Source organism: Mchenga conophoros, linkage group LG5 (assembly GCF_057382185.1).
Source record: "Mchenga conophoros isolate Kocher_MC1m ecotype Shallow Benthic linkage group LG5, M_conophoros_male_GT1.1, whole genome shotgun sequence".
Taxonomy (NCBI): Eukaryota; Metazoa; Chordata; class Actinopteri; order Cichliformes; family Cichlidae; genus Mchenga; species Mchenga conophoros.
The window spans coordinates 21,476,946-21,495,178 of NC_140530.1; the positions used below are offsets into that span (position 1 = coordinate 21,476,946).

Here is an 18,233-nt window from a genome sequence, read left to right on the forward strand (position 1 = left end):
TGAAGAGATGCAATCACTAAGTGAAAATGACACATTTACCTTAACCACTTTGCCTGAGGGTAAGAAGACAGTGATCATTGCTGCTAGTGATGAAAGTGAACCAACTGTTGTGAAGAAAATGCTTGCAGCAGAGTGATAACTGTGTAAAAATGTCACAAAAACAATATGTGGAAAAAATACTTGAAAAATTCAACATGCAGGATTGTAAAGAAAGACAGACACCTTGTGAGCAAAAACTGAACTATGCTGATGATGCAGAAAGGATGAGTGATGTCAAAAGGTACAAAGAGGCAGTTGGTAGTCTGATCTATTTGGCTACATGCACAAGACCAGACTTAAGTTTTATAGTCAGTAAACTTTCACAGTACTTTACTGAGCCAACTGAAGACCAATGGACTACAGTAAAACATGTACTGAGGTATCTGAAAGGGACAACCGAGAAAGAACTGTGTTACAGGAAATGTGACAACAAAGAACTGAGGTTGTGGGCATACAGCGATGCTGATTGGGTAGCTGATGTAACAGGCAGACGGAGTATTATTGCATAAGCTTGTCTGTAGATGGTCCTTTAATCTCATGGAAAACCAAAAGACAACCTACTGTTGCATTATCTACCTGTGAAGCTGAGTACATGGCTTTAGCTGCAACCCTACAAGAAGTTTTGTACCTAATGCAACCGTTACAAGAGATGTAAACATGTTGACATAAAGTACCACTTTGTGAGGTCAACTGTGAGTGCAGGAAAAATAACTCTGGATTATTGTTCAACAGAAGAGATGGTTGCAGATGTAATGACAAAACCTGCAACAAAAGTTAAGTTGTTCAAGTTTGAGAAGTTTATGTTTGGGCATTAACATGGTATACGGAGATGTATACAATACTGAGGAAGAAACCTTTTGTTTGTTGTTTTTTGTTTACTTAGGAGCATCATAATATGAGAGCAAGTGGGGGTGTTGAAATAAGCAGAGAAAATGCTCTCAATTATGGAGACAGTCAAATGGTTCATTTATGTTTGATGTGTGCTTTACATTTGTGTGGCTGTTAATAAAGTTAGCGCTCTCTAGGGGGCGTATGCGTTCATCAAAATGGCCGAAGGCTGATGTGTGTTTATTCCTCTCTAAATATCGTCAAGTAATGACAATACAGTTTGTTGTGCTAATTTTACATGGGATCTTGCCTTTTCAAGTGATGTTAAACATTAAATTAGGAACATGTTAATGTGATTAAACAATGAAATCATCTATAAATAGGAAAAAAAAAACATCTTAAAAAAACGGTAATATTCCGGCAGCTGGGGTGCCAAAATACTACCGTAAAATAACAGAAAATAACTTTCTCATGAAAATACAGTCATTTTCAGTAATGAAAATAGAGTTTGTTGCGCTAATTTTACATGGGATTCTGCCTTTTCCAAGTGCTTTTAGACATTAAATTAGGAACATTTTAACGTGATCAAACAATGAAATTACCTATAAACAAGGTCAATGAATGTGGCAATATGAATCATAATACGTAAATGTACAGAAATATACAGTTAACAGTTGGTTTAAATAATAATGGATCGCATGCCCTGGGACAGACTGACGGAGGAGCACCATCGGCCCCTCTGGCCATCACCAGTAGGTAAAGAGTCTTTACCACGGACACAATACCGAGAGTGTCCGAGCGGGCGCTCAAACCTTCTAATCACAAGGCGAACTGCCAACTCTTGAGCCACGATCGCTCTAAATAGCAATGATAATAATACTTATGTGATGTAACACAAGCTTATAGGAATCATGTTATATACTTTTCCATAGCATTACATTTGAATTCAACAGTTCAATCTTTCAAATAACGGACAGATATTTGTGAAATCACGATACATTTGTGAATGTATTTTAACAATCTAATTAAGCATATGTACAGACAGATACATTTAATAATCATGAAAATTATGTTTTATTACATTACAGTGATTTAACATTAATTTACATTTGAAATGTGAAATCACAGTCTATTTACGTAACTTTAATGATATTCTAGAAGAACAGAACAAAACTGTAAAATGCACAGTAAAATACCTTCATATTAGGATTTTTTCCTACAGTGCAGCCATACCCGCGACATTGTGGTTGTTAGTTCACATTCATTGGCCGATGCTTAGCGTCATGTTATTATGTGTCCCAACATCCAATGGCATGTCACATTGTTTTCATGGCCACACCCTCACCCCAGGTGCAGAGGCCTATTTTTGTTCAGGAATGTTGTGAATACTTTGAGATTCATATTAATTGCAATTCCTACCTCTACATTTATTTTTTAAAATATATAATTAGGACAGCGTGGCCGTGCAATGTTTTATGTCATGATCCTGGGTCTGTGGACCCAGCGTTTTGAGTTTTAGTTTATGTAAGTCCTTCAGGTTTCCTAAGTTCATTTGTTATCATGTTATCATTTGTTTCTAGTTCTTATTATTTCCCCCTCGTGTTTCCAACTATGTTAAGTCTCCCCTGCTCTTCATGTGTTTCATGTCTGTGTCTTACATTGTCAAGTTCGGGTTGTCATGTCTACGTCTCATTATGTTTCCTGTTTTATTGTGAAGAGGTCTGGTGTTTCTGTGTTCATCGTGTTCAGTTTTACTCTCCCACTGTGACGTCATTATGTTCATGTGTCAGCTGGTTCCCCATGTGTTGCCACTTCCCTCATTATCCTCCTGTGTCTATTTAGTCCGTGGGCTTTCAGTCATTCTTTGTCAGGTCGTCTGTTCTCTCTGTTCACTTCGCTGTTGCTCCTTCCCTGTGCACCCCGCTGTTGTTCACCCCGCTGTTGTTCACCCCGCTGTTGTTCACCCCGCTGTTGTTCACCCCACTGTTGTTCACCCCGCTGTTGTTCACCCTGCTGTTCATGTCTCTGCTCCAGGTACCCATGTCAGTTCACTATGTTTAAGGTTTTTCATGTTTTGTTTTAGTTCACCCAGTTTAGGTTATTGTTTAGTTTTCAATGATGCCCTATTATTTTGTACCCTCGTTGCTAGCCTCAATAAACGGCTTGTTTTGTTAATCCACACCACGTTTTGGTCTGCGTTTGAGTCCTCCTCTGCAACACATACGGTCTGCCCCAGCCAGACCGTGACAGTTTTATATGTTCTTTTTAGTTTTTATTCCTATTAATTATATTTTCACTTGTTACCTCTCAATTATTGAATCAGACCTAGATGACATGAAATTTTCAGCAAAATTATAATTCAATTACTCCTTTAATTATTGATTATTCTCATGAATTTTCGATCATTTTAAATATTTTTCCATAGTATTACATTTGAATTTAACAGATCATTCTCTCACATAACAGACAAATATTTGTGAAATTATGATATATTTCTTAATGTATTTTTACAATCTAAATATGCATATGTACAAAAAAATATATTTAAAAAACAAGTAAATTGTGTTTTACTATATTTAGAGTGATGTTATGTTATCTTACCTTTGACATGTGAAATCACAGTCTACATATGTAAATTTAATGATATTCTAGAAAGACAGTACAAAAGTGTGAAATATACAGTAAGATACTTTGACATTACTATTTTTTGGAACAGTGTGGTTAAAATGATTCAAATGCAGTAAGTATATACGTTTTTCATATAAATATAGTCTATAACTTAATTATTGTCTTTAGCCCACATAATTACACACTTCAGTTACATAAAACGTGAGTTTTGATTCTTATGTACTGTATAGCCTGTATAATAAATAAATATGTAGCCCAATAAGTATAAAATCCAGAAAGCTACACAACATGGAGCGCTTCATTTACAAACACAAGTCTAACTTAAGTTTCACACTTTTTTTGTTAGAAAACAATCACAATGTTACAGCTTAAATTGCACAAAATGTCAGAAATCTGCACTGTCATGAACAAATATTTCAACCTAATTTTTCATGATTTGTTGGATTAACCCATTGAGGTCTGAAATACAACTGGCAATTTTTGACTCCTTTTGAGTTTTGAGTTTCACCCTCAAATTGTTTTATTTTATTTTTTTCCCCTTGCCTTGTTTGGTATCATTCTTTTTTAGCTCAACTGAATTTAGTTGTTTTTTTCACCGACATACTGCATTAGTATTACTGATCTGAAATCACACAAATAACTTTTTTTATAAGTATTTTTTTTACTGTAAAAAAAACATAGACATGTTGAGTAATTTTTTATAACTTGAAATGCAAATATAATTGTACATTTTGTAAACATATACAACTATTTATCTAAAAATGCAGCCAATACACCTGCCGAGTTTTTAAATTTTGCACAACCATTTAAACTAAAACCATTAACCATTAAAATTAAAATGAGAGAACAATCAGGTTTCACAATAAGATGCCCCACAAATGATGTGTGTCAGTAAAAAAAAAGTTTGTCCACCAAAAGACAAATGAGAACAGCACAGGGATAAACCTGCAGGCCTGACAACAGGAGGTGTATCACTCTGCTGGTTTTCTACTTAGTGACAGTTTTTACATTGCAAATGTGCCTTTGTGTTCATTAGTGCCCACACTGACACACCAAGCAACACGACTACACAACAGAACAGCTACACAAGACAACACAACACACTAAGTATACACTCCACACTAACCGTCACAAATCTCCCACATCTAACAACTCTCTCTCTCTCTCTCTCTCTCTCTCTCTCTCTCTCTCACTCACTCGCTCGCTCTGTCTCGCTGTCGTTACTGTCACTCCCAAAACTTTTGCCTCTTCCTAAACAACCAAATCTCAGTGTTGACTTTTTTTTTTAAAAAATTGGTCGACATGGTACATTTTTCCACCGATAGGAAAGCGATGGCTTTTTTTCCTTTCTTTACTGTTTTCGCGCTTTCCTTAAAGAACGCTTAAAACACACACACAAACGTGACGACAGTATTTAGAAAAAAAGCATGGCTTATATATATTATCATAACTCTGGATTTACTGGCCTGTAATTAAAATTTATAAGCGTTGAAGTCCGAACTTTCAATGTGGGCTGAAATAGAGACTCAGCGTGGCTGCAGCTTTTTGCTAACTTAAATCAGTCATGTGATTTGGAGGTGCAGCGCGTCCGTGGACTACAGAGGGTTGATAACACTCATTTACAGAGTGTAACATCCAACCACCTGTGTAAAATCTGAAATTCCCATGGTGTTGTTCAAAATGTGCTCTGGCACAATCATAAGCATTGCTTGCTACTGAAAACAAGAAAAAAGCCGGTCCTGCTATGGGCTGAACCATTTGTTAATGGTAGAGGGGGGGGGGGGGGGGACACTATCCAATATATTCAGTTTTAGCATTTATATTCACTGTTGACTGTAACTATGCTCAAACTGTTAATGCTATCTTATTTTAATAAACAACACTGTCATATGAAAAACTGGGTTGGCACTTGGGGTGGCAAGGGATCATTTTAGGGTGGCACTTGCCACCCCATGCCACCCTTCTAGATCCGCCCCTGCCTGTAATCATTATGATGCTATAATTTGATGATACAATAAATAAAATGTTTTTGTACATAGTATCGGTATCGGATCAGTATCATCGATACTACCCTGAATATTACTTGGTATGAGATCAGAAAGGAAATCAGTGGTATCGCACATCACTACTAAATGCCGTATGGAGTGCCCACCCCCAAGGTCCTATATGTATGTGTTATGAGAGTATGAATAATGTGGATGTCTAGGTTGTGGGATAAAATTCAGACACAGGTGGCCAGAAGGGGGTTCAGAGGAGGAATGCCTCCCCTGCACCTCAGTGTCACATCTGTACCCCAAAGCCCTGCATGTGTGGGGGTGTGAGGGATTCTTACATATTCTGAATACTTTGGATTACTTAATATATTGTCATGCTTTTTACAACTACATGAATGTAATATTACTGTGTGATTTATTACTTTTACTGAAGGATACTCGCCATATCTATACCAACTAGATTTTTAAATCTTAACCCTTTCGTGCATGAATTATGACAACCTCAATCCAGAGTATTTTTATTCATCTTTAGACATGAAAAAAAGATTTTTGAACTTTTTTTTAAAACATGTACTTTTCAAAGAGTTGTTTACATGTCCACTTAGGTGGACAACACATATTTTGACTAGGGCTGGGTATCGTCACTGATTTCTGGAATCGTTTCGATTCCGATTCACAAGGTTCAGAATCGATTCGATCCACGATTCGATTCGATTCAATTCGATTTGAATCTGGGAAATTTTGCCTCAGACAGTCAGAAATATTATAATTCAGATCAGTACATTTACATGTTTTTGTATCTATAAAAAGGAAGCTGACACTCGCAAGACTTTATCAAAGGTGTAAGCATCACAGCAGATGCCTTTGTGTCAAAGTAGCTGAAGATAAAACACAGAAAAACATGAAGGTGATTTTCCTGGCCTGGGATTTTATAAAAAATATTCTGCAGTACATCAAAAACGAAAGAAAACCATTAATCAACATATTAACTAGTGATGCGCGAATCATGAACGAATCGTTCAATACTCGAGAATCACTTTACTGACTCATGAATCATGATTCACAAGCCCAACTGACTCACTGACTCATCCCTGTTGCTGTTAGCAGCAATATATCTAGCTTAAAATTAAAATTGTGGAGCAAAACACAACATCCAGTATCTTAACAAAAGAATTTCTGCTCTGAACTGGAAGAAAAAACCCCGAGTAGAAGCTCACATCAAGACAATAGCTCCTTGGTTCACAGTAGCATCGCTCTGCTAACATGCTAACAGCACATTTGAGCTACTCACCCCCTCCCTCCTGTGCTGAATCATAGAGCAAGCGAATCACTCAGGACTCGCTCACCCCCTCCCTTCCTGTGCTGAAACGTAGCATAAACGAATCACTCACTGGTCGTGTCCAAATTCATGGGCTACATTCTCCCGAGGACCCGGCCTTCGTGGTCTACGTGGGCCGGGTCCTCAGAAGATTGGGTAGGCCGGAAGTAAACGGCCGTGAAATTGGACGGTCTAGCCTTCTGATTAGCGTCACCGCTGTCTCGGTGGAGTTTAATAAACTCAGCCGTCTGCTCCTTGCTGTCTAAAATATAACAGGACACTGGAGTAAACTCTCGGCCATCTCACACTTCTGTTTAATCAGTTTTCTTTTTGACGTTTAGTCAGCTGTGTAAAAACCAAGGAGGAACCCACCCGGGGGATTAATAAAGTTTTATTTTATCTAATCTAATAACTTTAATCTCAGCCAAACCGATTTACTCACGAACAAACAAAACACTGAAAAAAGCCCAACAATAACATTTTTAGGTTGTCTAAGTGACTTATATATTACGTTTGTCACGGCCGGGCGGGTTACACACAGTAATTCGGCGTGCCCGTGTGGCGTGTTGGCTAGACCCAAGCGCGGCGAAGACTAGCGGTGGGTTTGGAGCAGGCACGCAGTTATTCTAGTAACGATCAGTGCACGAAGCGTGGCTTCGGAAGCGAGCGGAGCCGGGAAGAGAAAAAGGATTGAAGGGATAATCACTCACGGTTGCTGAATCAGGCGGAGACTGACGTCGGCAGAGTTTCGGAGCTCCTGACACGAAGAGAATGATGTCTGGCGTCTCTCTTTTAACCCCGGCCCCGTGATCAGCTGATCACAGCTGATCACCGGCTGACAACGTTTAACCCGAGCAGCGAAAGTCCGCGGTGATCTGAAAATGATGTGCCGGGAGTTGTGCCATTCTCGGCCGCATCAGTAACCCTCGAGCTCCCGGCTAGCTATCGAGCTGGTGGGTAGCAGACGTCTCCGAAAACGTCGAAGCACTTTAGCAAAGATGCGATATCTTGATAAACCGAGCAGATATTTGATGTTTACACAGCTACTTTCTCGCCTGAAAATATGTTAAAAGTTTATTTTGTGACCCAGAAAGATTAATAAGAGTAATTTTAAAACTTAGTAGCGGCTGCCATTAGCCGGAAACTGGAGCTTGGCTGGGCCGCGCTATGAATTCTGGGATATGGTGGGCCACGAAGGACACACCCGACCCATCCTTCAAATTCGGAAAAAGGAGCACGCATTTGTCGGCTGCATTCGGAGGGGTCTACGAATTTGGACAGCCTTTGGCGCGTCGCTGTGACGTAATCGGTCTACAAATGCGGCCTCAGGAGAATGCAGCCCATGAATTTGGACACGACAACTCACTCACCCCCTCCCTCCTGGCTCACAGCTTCTTCTTCTTCTTGGTTGGCAACCAATGTTAAAGCGCATTACCGCCCCCTGGCTCACAGCTCAGTGGACATTTACATGAGAAAATATATATTTGACACATTTGAGGAAAATACTAATAAAATAAAATTAAAATCTTTTGCTCTTTTTTGCTGTATAAAAATTGTTGTTTTTCTTTTTCAATCACTCATCTTAGCAGTATGATATACATGAAAAGAGAAACAAATTAAGTTTGAGTGAAAATGTACATTTTTGCGCTCTCTGGGCAACTGACTCAGTGACTGAAAGGACTCAAAAAACCCGATTAATTTTGGTGAGTGACTCATTCAAACTCGATTCAGTAAAAAGAATCAAATTTACCATCACTAATTACCACAGCAGGAAGGTAATTTTGCAATATAATGACCAAGACTCATGCTTTTAGCATTAAGTACAGATGTGTGACCTTAGAAAGCAGCGGTCCCCAACCCCCGGGCCTCGGACCGGTACCGGTCCGTCAGTCGTTTGGTACCGGGCCGCGAGAGTTGAGGCTCAGGTGTGAAATGTATGGTTTTCAGGGTTTTAAGCATTATTTTGTTATCGTTTTTAGCGTTAACTCGGTTTTCCTGGGTCTTTTCACGTGTGTTAAGAATAAATCTTAGTTTTTTCGGCACCGGTACTAGTTTTATTTTGTTGTATTTATCCGCGACACCTTAAAGGCCGGTCCGTGAAAATATTGTCGGGCATAAACCGGTCCGTGGCGCAAAAAAGGTTGGGGACCGCTGTTATAAAGTTCTGTCACTAAGAGTTACATGCCAAGATCAATAGTCTACTGTCAGCACCTGTCCAACTTAGCTGACATGTCTGAAACTAGACAAAAAAGTATTCTAGAACATCCATCCGCAGAGCACTAATTTGATCTACCTTATCTGGGGTTTTATCTTTACAATTTAATGTAAATGAGATGTTATTGAGATGTTACTAAGTATCAATCCTCAACTAGGTATGAACCTAGGAAAAGGTTCAGATGAGGTGCACTGTGATTATTTGTAAGGAGTTAAAATAATCTATTTATTTAGGAATGAAAATGGCAGGGGCTCACCGAACGTCACAACCCCATATCCAGTGATGGGAAAGCCATTACTTTTTTCAGTAATTAGTAATCTAACGCAGTGGTTCCCAAACTTTTTTTTCCTAGTCCCCCCTTTGTTTTACATGAAAAATCGTCGATTTCTATTATTACTCCTAAACACAAAGATATATTAACTATTTTGGTGTCTCTTTTGGAGTGACAGCACTGTTGACTATACCCTTGTCTCTCCTCTCACAATGACCTGCTTGCTTATGTCTGCTGAATCTGCCCTTCAGAGACCACTGACTGATTTTTATGTTGCACAACACTGATTTGTCTTATCGAAAATGTAATTTAATGCATTCTTTCAGTTTCACCAATAATTACAAAGTCAAATTGTCTTCATGTATCTTTATCAGAACACTGTGGCTTACCACAAATGAAAAGATTGTTGTGGTAACAAAGTCCTGGTAAAGTGCACCGATCTGTCAACATTAAAGCTCACAAAACTGCAGGAAAATCACTTTGTTGGAGGAGTGGTTTGTGTGTGGGGGTGTTTGTTATTGCTGGCAGAAGAGGACAGAAAGTAGAGTTTGCTCTTTAAATATTAAAAATATTTACACAGCAGTGCTGTCCTTGTTTGAGTTTAAAAGGCAGTTTCAGCTGCCTTGATTGCACTCTGGTAGGAGGCATAATGGAGAGAAGTGTGGTGCAAATCACTCTCTTTGGACTGCTGCTGTCTTTGGCCTCCACACTGCCAAACAAGGTAAGATAATAATACTTAAAAAGGGCCACAGAACCACTTCAAGAATCCAAAATCTAAAAAAATGTGTGTGTGTGCATGTTTGCATTACGGATGTTGAGGAGGCAAAAATAAAAGGTTAAAGTCTTTAGCTAACTAATATACAGTAAGATCGCATAATGTCTTGTGAATTGAAGGAATTTTGATCAATCTCTGTTTGCATATTTACTTTATTCTTGCTCTGGGTCGAAGTCAAAAGGAAATTTGAGCAAACTTTAATAGTTAAAGCTTGCTATTGATAACGGCACTGGTAAGTTCTAAATTAAGGTTAAAAATGCCAAGTCCCATTAAGTAAATATTTATTGTCTATTCTTTTTTTAACTTAAATATTGTAATATTATTCTGACTTTGGAAAATTCTGTTTCCCAGTCGGTCTGGGAAATCAACTCTTTAGGGAAAGAATGTAATAGTTAAAACTAGAGGAAAAATAAAAAGAATGGGGTGTTACTGCAGTTAAACCAATTAGATTTCACTGATGTCATCCACCAACACATTGTTTTTCATCTGTTTTTACATCTGACCTTTGGTCAACCAATAAGATCACCTAAGCCACTTTTTTAAAAATGTGCCTCCTGTGTTTGCTCAGGATGACTGGGACATCTACAGCTTTCACATAAACTCCACAGTGACCAGTCGTTATGCCACCACTGTCATCACAAGCCGTGTGGCCAATCGTATGAACGAGTCAAAGGAAATTGAATTCCATGTTCGGATTCCCAAGAATGCCTTCATCAGTAAATTTCGAATGTGTGTGAAGTTAAAATAATGTGTAACCATCCAGAGACATTTGCAAATAAAGAATTCTATACTGAAAAACAAATTACAGGATACTCAATAGTGTGTATTTACACCAGGGCTTCTCTTGGTCCTCCAGGTTTATCGATGGCCAAGTTTATGATGGTGTTGTGAAAGCTAAGGAGCAAGCTCAGCAACAGTACTCTGAAGCTGTGTCCCGTGGTGAAAGTGCTGGACTTGTCAGGTATTTGAGTTCAGTCATAACTTGACATAAAAAAAACAATTCTCAGTCACGCAAAACAAGTTTTTTGGGGGGGATCCATGGGCCAAAGGGTGAAAGTCCAACAGGACCAACTGGGACAAAGCCAAAGCACACCACAAATCTCCTGGATACCCCCATCACAGGCAGGGTGTTTGAAACAAGGGTGTGGGAAGATGTCCCCTCTTCCCACTTTGGGGGTTTTTTGTTCTGTTTTTTTAATGTTCTCATTTTAGCAATAACCTGCTGTGACATTCTATTTAAGGAAATGATTATTGTTTCTGCTATAGTTCTGTAGGAAGGACTCTGGAGGAATTTAAGACCTCTGTAACTGTGGCTGCTCACAAAAAGGTCACTTTTGAACTCACATATGAGGAATTAATGAAACGAACACGTGGCAAGTACGAGCTGCAAATTCATGCTCGACCCATGCAGCCTGTCAGTGACTTCAAGGTGACTGTCTTATTGCTATCTGTTCGGTGATTGTTTAGGAGAACAATGCTGAGGTAAGCCATGACTAGATCTTATATTTACTGTACTTAATACCAGGTGGACGTGCACATTCAAGAGGAAGCTGGCTTCAGTTTCATCGATGTGAAAGGAGGCCTGAGCACCAAAGCCCTCGCTAATGCCATGACTAAAACACACACAGATAAAGAGGTACCGTATATTGGAAATCTCAGTTTTGTAAAGCATTAAGTGAACCTAAGTCCTGTCACAACAGACAATAAAATAGATACTATCAGCAGTGTTGGGTAAGTTACTTTAAAATAGTAACTTAGTTACATTACTAGTTACTTCTCTCAAAAGTAACTCAGTTACTTCAAGTTACTCGTTACTTTCAAAGTAACTAGTTACTAGGGAAAGTAACTTTGGTTTTACTCAGAATTCTCTTGTTAATGTGTTTCTTCCATAACGTTGCCAGTCTTCTAGCTTGCTTACTTGCCACAGTGCACTGTGCCACCTACCAATAGAAAGGAAAAGATAATGTGCATACTTCCACGAGAGAAATCCCACACCTGGACCGTCGTTGACTGTTGCCATGATTCTAGCCTACGTCACAGAGTCATGTGCGCCTTTTACATCCAACACAAAAACTGCAGTCGTGGTGCTTTCGATTGTACTCAGAACTCTGAAATTCTGCCTTCTGAATAGGAAGATGTAGGCAACACCAGACTGCAGATGAGCTGCATACAGGGCTGGACTGGGACAGAAAATTGGGCTGGGTATTTTGACTAGAGACTGGCCCACCATTATAGGAAAAATCTTAAAGCCTTTGAATGAAAACACTGTTGTGACAGTGATGTACACTGTTTTGATGGTATATATGCATCAATCTATCAATCGTTTGTTGTAAGATTCAGATAATTATTTTTTAAAAGCTAGACATTTTAAATGATAATAAGAAAGAAAAGTATTTCCTTGTGCCCACCTCTCCCTGTTAATGCCCTACATGCCCCCCTGGCAACACTTTGCTAGATCCGCACCTGCACAGTTACCAGCTGTCAGCTACCTAAAAAAGGATCCTGGGGTTATTTGTCTCTCAGAAACAGTTCATAACTTCCCTTCAACTCATTCATGTCACCAAAAAGGTAAACCTGTTTCTCCATCACAGCTCTGATGATCCAGTAAGGACATCTCCTGGTTTCATCTTCATGTTTCCCTCTCACCAGATAACCAAACCGACATCATGACCAGCAGCTTTTTTGAACTGTGGCTCCAGCAAACATCAGCTGATACTAGAAATTAATATTAAATAAATTCTAACAACAGCTGATCAAGCTTAAACGTGCTGCTGTTGTTTACCGCGACATCCGCTGGTTTCCTCTTTCGGTGCAAAGTGAGCGATAAACAAACAAGAGAGCCGATCAGCTGATCATTGATCAGTTTTCATGATTGAAGTAGAAACAGGAGAGGGAGGTGGGAGAATGAGAGAAGAAGAGGCAGCTGTGCAGCAAAGACACAGAATAACTCCAGCTTTGTGCCTTTTTCATTGTAGCTGAATTACGGGACAAACTGTTCCTTTTCACCTCAGTAATAAGAAACGCGTAATATTTTCTCTGAATACCAGGCGGGACGGTTGGCAACTCTAATAACTTATGAACAAAATAAAGTGCAACATCATTAACTTCATAGCACCCACCCAGCTGCATAGAAACTCCGTCATGCTAGCTAGCACGCAGTACGGAAAAAGTCAGAATAACGAAAATAAACTCCGCCTAAACTTGGTTCATATCTGACCCAGAGAGACTGCAGGTCATAACTTCTTACCTGAAGTTACTTGGACCGGCGGCCGCCTCGGGTCTCTTTTCCTTCTGCCTCCCTTTTCCTTCATCCACCTGCTGCCTCCACCACTTGCTAATGTTACTGAATCTTTGGAAGCTCCGCGATAGCCACCACACGAAGTAACGAGTAACGACCCTATCTAAATCCCAGTAACGAGTAACGCGTTCCTGATTTTGGCATAATAACTAGTTACCGTGCTCGTTACCACAATAATAACGTAGTTACTGTAACGCGTTACTTAATAACGCGTTAGTCCCAACACTGACTATCAGGATAGGATGATAGGTTGTAGGATGCCTTTGAAAATCAGGAAGAGGAAGCGAGGGAAGGAAGAGGCAAGGATTAAATGGTGGAAGCTACACAGAAATGTACAAATACACAAGTTAACCATGTCATGTGTACATGGCAGTTGCATTTCTTATCACGTCAGTCCACATTCAATACGAAATAAGAAATTCAAATAAGAAATTAAATAAGAAATAAGTGTTTCACAATCTTGTTGATTTTTTTTTATTTGTGTATACAACAACAAACCATATTAGCTGACAATGGTTTTCTCAAGTGTTCCTGAGCTCATGCAGGGATTGCTACTACAAAGTCTCGTCTATTTTAGATGTGGTGCCAACTGAATGGACAATGATAAAATATTGATTCAAACATTTGGTCCTTGAGTAAAAACATATCTCTCTATATTCTGAATCTTTTAATATATCATATTATAACTGTCTAGTTTCCTAGACAGTCTTTGAGAAAGTGGTGAGACCATCTTTACTGCTGAAATTCCCCGCTTCTCTTTTTATGACCAGTCAGACCTAAATATTTTTTAGTATAATTAGACTTGTTAGAAAACTGAATTTTAAGCTGCTGACCTTTATTCTTTAATATGGAGTGTAAGTTGTCTGAAAGTTTTGTTTATATTAAGATCTTACACATTGTGCAGAATATTTTGAAATTGAGCTTGTACATTCTCACCTTTCAGATGAATGCAATCAAAGGTTTGGAAGGAAAGGACACAGTTTTTTTTTTTTTATCAAGTAAACAGAAATTAAAATCACTGACCTCTCTGTCTCTCATGAGTCTAAAGAATTAAATTCATTCTGTTTCCAGGCGTGGGTGTATTTCTATCCAACAGTTGACCAACAGAAGATGTGTGACAGCTGTAGTGATCAGGGTATGAATGGAGATCTAGTTATTATTTATGATGTCAACAGGGACAATGGACTAGGACACATCAAGGTAAAACCTGGTCAATTATCAATGTACACACAAAGAGAAAAAGAAATGCTGAATTAATATTATATTTTTCTGCTCCTTAAATTATCTTTTGACCAACGAACCTTCTTCTCACTGCTCCTTAGAAATCTGACAGATACTTTGTTCATCACTTTGCTCCATCTGATCTTCCTCGAGTGCCAAAAAATGTCGTCTTTGTTATTGATCAGAGTGGCTCAATGAGTGGCAGAAAAATACTCCAGGTAAATTCTTTGAAGGGCCTATATTTGCCCTCCTCCCTGATTTTTGCATCTTTATCACACCAACGTGCTTTAGATTTATGTGATTTTAGTATTAGATACTGACAACCCAAGTAAATACAAAATGCTGTTTTTAAATGATGATGAATTTATTTATTTTGGAAAAAACATTTTCCAAAAGTATCGCCTGTTAGGTTACCTGTGTCGTTGACCCAGTGGTTTGTTTTTACTGTTTTGAGGTTGAGGTTTTTCAATCTTCTCTGAATCGTTTATTTCTTAGTTTAGTTTAGTATGCTTATGCTCCTGAGTTTACTTAGTGTTTCTGGTTTTGGATATCTGCCTGTGTGTGTGTGTTTTCCCTGTACTTCCTGTTTTACTTTGATAGTCTCCTGTTGTTGTGTGTCATGTTCTGTTTTGCTTCTCTCCCGTCTTGTCTGCTTCATTAGTTGCCAGCTGTGTTTCTCGGGTGTTTCCTCTTTGTCCTTTTTCTCTCTTGTATTTAGTGTCTGTGTTTCCCTCTGTTCAGCGTCACATTCTCCCTCCTTTCTTGCCATGTGTTCGGCCTGCCTGCTTAGTTCACGTTTTTCCAGTTTGTTTTGTTATCTTGGACTCCAGTAATTAAATTCGATTTGATAAAGACGATCAAGTCTTTGAGATAACTTGCACTGAGTCTTTAACATTGCTGTGGACCATTCTTCTTTGCAGAATTCTTTCAGCCACACTTGAGGGTTTACAACGGTCAGTTTAAGGCCATGCCAAAGCATCTAAAGGGATTTAAGTCCTGACATGAATTGTTTATTTGTTTTACTCATATATTTCTGTTTTCAGTAATTCAGAGGTGGACTTCCTTGTGTGTTTTGGACCACTGTCGTGCGGCATAATTTTAGTATGCTTGAGCTTCAACGCACAAACAGATAATCTTTTACAGACTGATATATCTCAGTAACTTTGTCTCTCAGGTGTTCTCAAGATTCATTAGTTTAGGGCTTGATGTGTTGTTTGTTGATATTTGTTAGCAATTACTTTTACACATGGAAACAGGTACAGGTAATTTTTTTAAATTTAAATCATGATCATTTAAAAACTACATTTTGCATTTACTTGGGTCATCTATGTCTAATGTTAAAATTAAATTAATGATCTTTAACATGCAACTGTGACAAATATGGAAAAAATATGAAATCAGGAAAAGGGAAAGAACTTTTTATCAATACTTTTGTGGTGGTTTTTCACTCTATAATTCTAAAACATGCAATATGTTTAAATCACTTTAAAAATGTAACATGTTTTTGCCCAGACTAGGACTGCATTAATCCACATTTTGAATGATCTGGCAGAAGATGATCACTTTGGTCTGATCACTTTTGATGGCAACATTTTGCACTGGAAGCGAGAACTCGTTCAGGCCAACAGCAAAAACCTGGAAAGCGCCAAAAACTTTGCAAGCAATATACAAGCTAGAGGATGTGAGGAGTTGCAGTAAACATATATATTATGGAATATGAACACTTGACAGAAAAATGTCTGGCCTGAAACTTTGTTTGTTTGTTGTTGAATTTCAGCCACAAATATAAATGAAGCAGTGTTGCAAGGAGCACGTATGCTGAATGATCATAGCAGAGAAGGTTCAGCATCTATTCTGATACTTCTTACAGATGGAGACCCAACCTCAGGTTATAATAAAGCACACATTTACATAAATGTGCAAGAATACTTCAAGAAATAGGGGATTAGATTAAACACTGTATTTAATTTAGTTATATGTTTTAAGCTTTTTTATCAAGTTTTTTTTTAGCATTATTGAGACTGTTATTTCTGACTCTATCTGGGTATATCTTGCATCTTTTCAGGGGTGACAAACCTGGAGAATATTCAGTCAAATGTAAGACAAGCTATTGCAGGCAAATTCCCACTGTACTGTCTTGGTTTTGGTTTTGATGTTGATTTTAAGTTCCTTGAGAAAATGTCGCTGCAAAATAATGGTGTGGCACGGCGGATATATGAAGACTCTGATGCTGATTTACAGCTGAAGGTAATTTTCCTTATACAGTAAATACTCTTATGATGTGATTTAAAAATCGCAGAGGATTGAAAGAAAAAACAAGAATAGTTTGTATAATGTCCACATTGTATATCAACAGGGTTTCTATGAAGAGGTGGCCACACCTCTATTAACAGACGTGACAATGATCTATGTTGGTGGGACCAATCTAACCCAGACTAACTTCAGCCAGTATTATAATGGTTCTGAGATTGTGGTGGCCGGTGAGATCACAGATAACAATATTGAAACCTTCACCCCTCAAGTTGTGGCCATTTCGGTAAAAATAGATTTGCAGGACTCATCAGTTGTCATTTTCTTAAACTGTTTTCCCTGTATCTATACTGACATTACATTGCATTTGAATTGTTACAGAGTAATAGAAGAATAATATTCTCTAAATCAAATAAAACCGTGGAATCCACTGGAACAGTGTCTGATGACCGTATCCAGAGGGTTTGGGCGTACCTCACAGTTAAGCAGCTACTAGACAAAGAGTGAGTATGATATATGCCATCTTTCCTCATTTGACTGTTCCTAACAGTTTATTTAATGGTCAAATGTACAATAAAGTTGGGCTTTTAGAAAAGGCCAAAGTTATTTAATAATTTCCCTGAGGTAACATATTTACAGTAATTTCCTTATTTTGACCAGCTTTATACACGTTTCTAAGGAGCAAAGACCCCAGGTTTGATTCTGAGAGGAGTCACAAATCCCTTGGGGTATTTGGCATAAAAAGCTGCATAAAAAGCTGGCTTTTGACTGTAGTGAGACTTAGTTTCTCTTTGAATTAAACCATTTATTAACTAACTAATTAATTATTTTACTTTTTTCCTTCTTTTATTTGGGTTTTATTTATACCTCATCTAATTGTATTATTTAGTTCTAATGTCAGCACTTTTTGTCACCTGTGGTTGTTTTTAAAGTACTTTATAAATAAAGATGATGGTGATGATGATGATAAAAAGCTGCCCGATCATAAAATGTGGACCAGCTTGTGAATAAGGGAGTGGCTGAAAGTAGCTAATGGTAAAAGATTCTATCATGAAAACTACCATAAACACAGTTCAGTAAACAAGTCATGACTGAAATGATTCATTACAGAAACAAAACACATTTCAAATTGCATAGCTCTGTTTGAGGCTAACCTGTCTTGAAAATTTGTTTCATATTAGCAGGCAGCCGATGACCTAAAAACCTATATTTTACATTCTATTGAATGTATCAGTAAATTTTTCCGTTGATCTGGAAATGAGGACCAGCTTTAAAAAGAAGTGTGGCACATGAACTCACTGTTGTCACCATTTGTGTGATAATATTACACACAAATTATTGTTTTATCAATTTTTATGATTAGAATCACAAAATCTAATCTTTCCATTTTCTAAAA

At 38.2% G+C, this 18,233-nt stretch overlaps 1 protein-coding gene across 2 annotated transcripts in view; it reads left to right on the plus strand.

Moving 5' to 3' along the window:
• Window positions 1-9,856: 9,856 nt before the first annotated feature.
• LOC146574485 (inter-alpha-trypsin inhibitor heavy chain H3-like) overlaps window positions 9,857-18,233 on the plus strand; it is a 31,587-nt gene continuing 23,210 nt past the window's right edge. For both annotated transcript variants that reach the window (XM_085274161.1, XM_085274162.1), the window contains exons 1-12: window positions 9,857-10,014; window positions 10,637-10,797; window positions 10,925-11,029; window positions 11,335-11,497; window positions 11,594-11,704; window positions 14,438-14,566; window positions 14,689-14,805; window positions 16,100-16,268; window positions 16,365-16,475; window positions 16,653-16,834; window positions 16,944-17,123; window positions 17,219-17,340. In XM_085274161.1, the coding sequence (XP_085130287.1) occupies window positions 9,943-10,014; window positions 10,637-10,797; window positions 10,925-11,029; window positions 11,335-11,497; window positions 11,594-11,704; window positions 14,438-14,566; window positions 14,689-14,805; window positions 16,100-16,268; window positions 16,365-16,475; window positions 16,653-16,834; window positions 16,944-17,123; window positions 17,219-17,340 (1,622 nt within the window). In that variant the 5' untranslated portion in view covers window positions 9,857-9,942. The remainder of the gene's footprint in view (window positions 10,015-10,636; window positions 10,798-10,924; window positions 11,030-11,334; window positions 11,498-11,593; window positions 11,705-14,437; window positions 14,567-14,688; window positions 14,806-16,099; window positions 16,269-16,364; window positions 16,476-16,652; window positions 16,835-16,943; window positions 17,124-17,218; window positions 17,341-18,233) is intronic.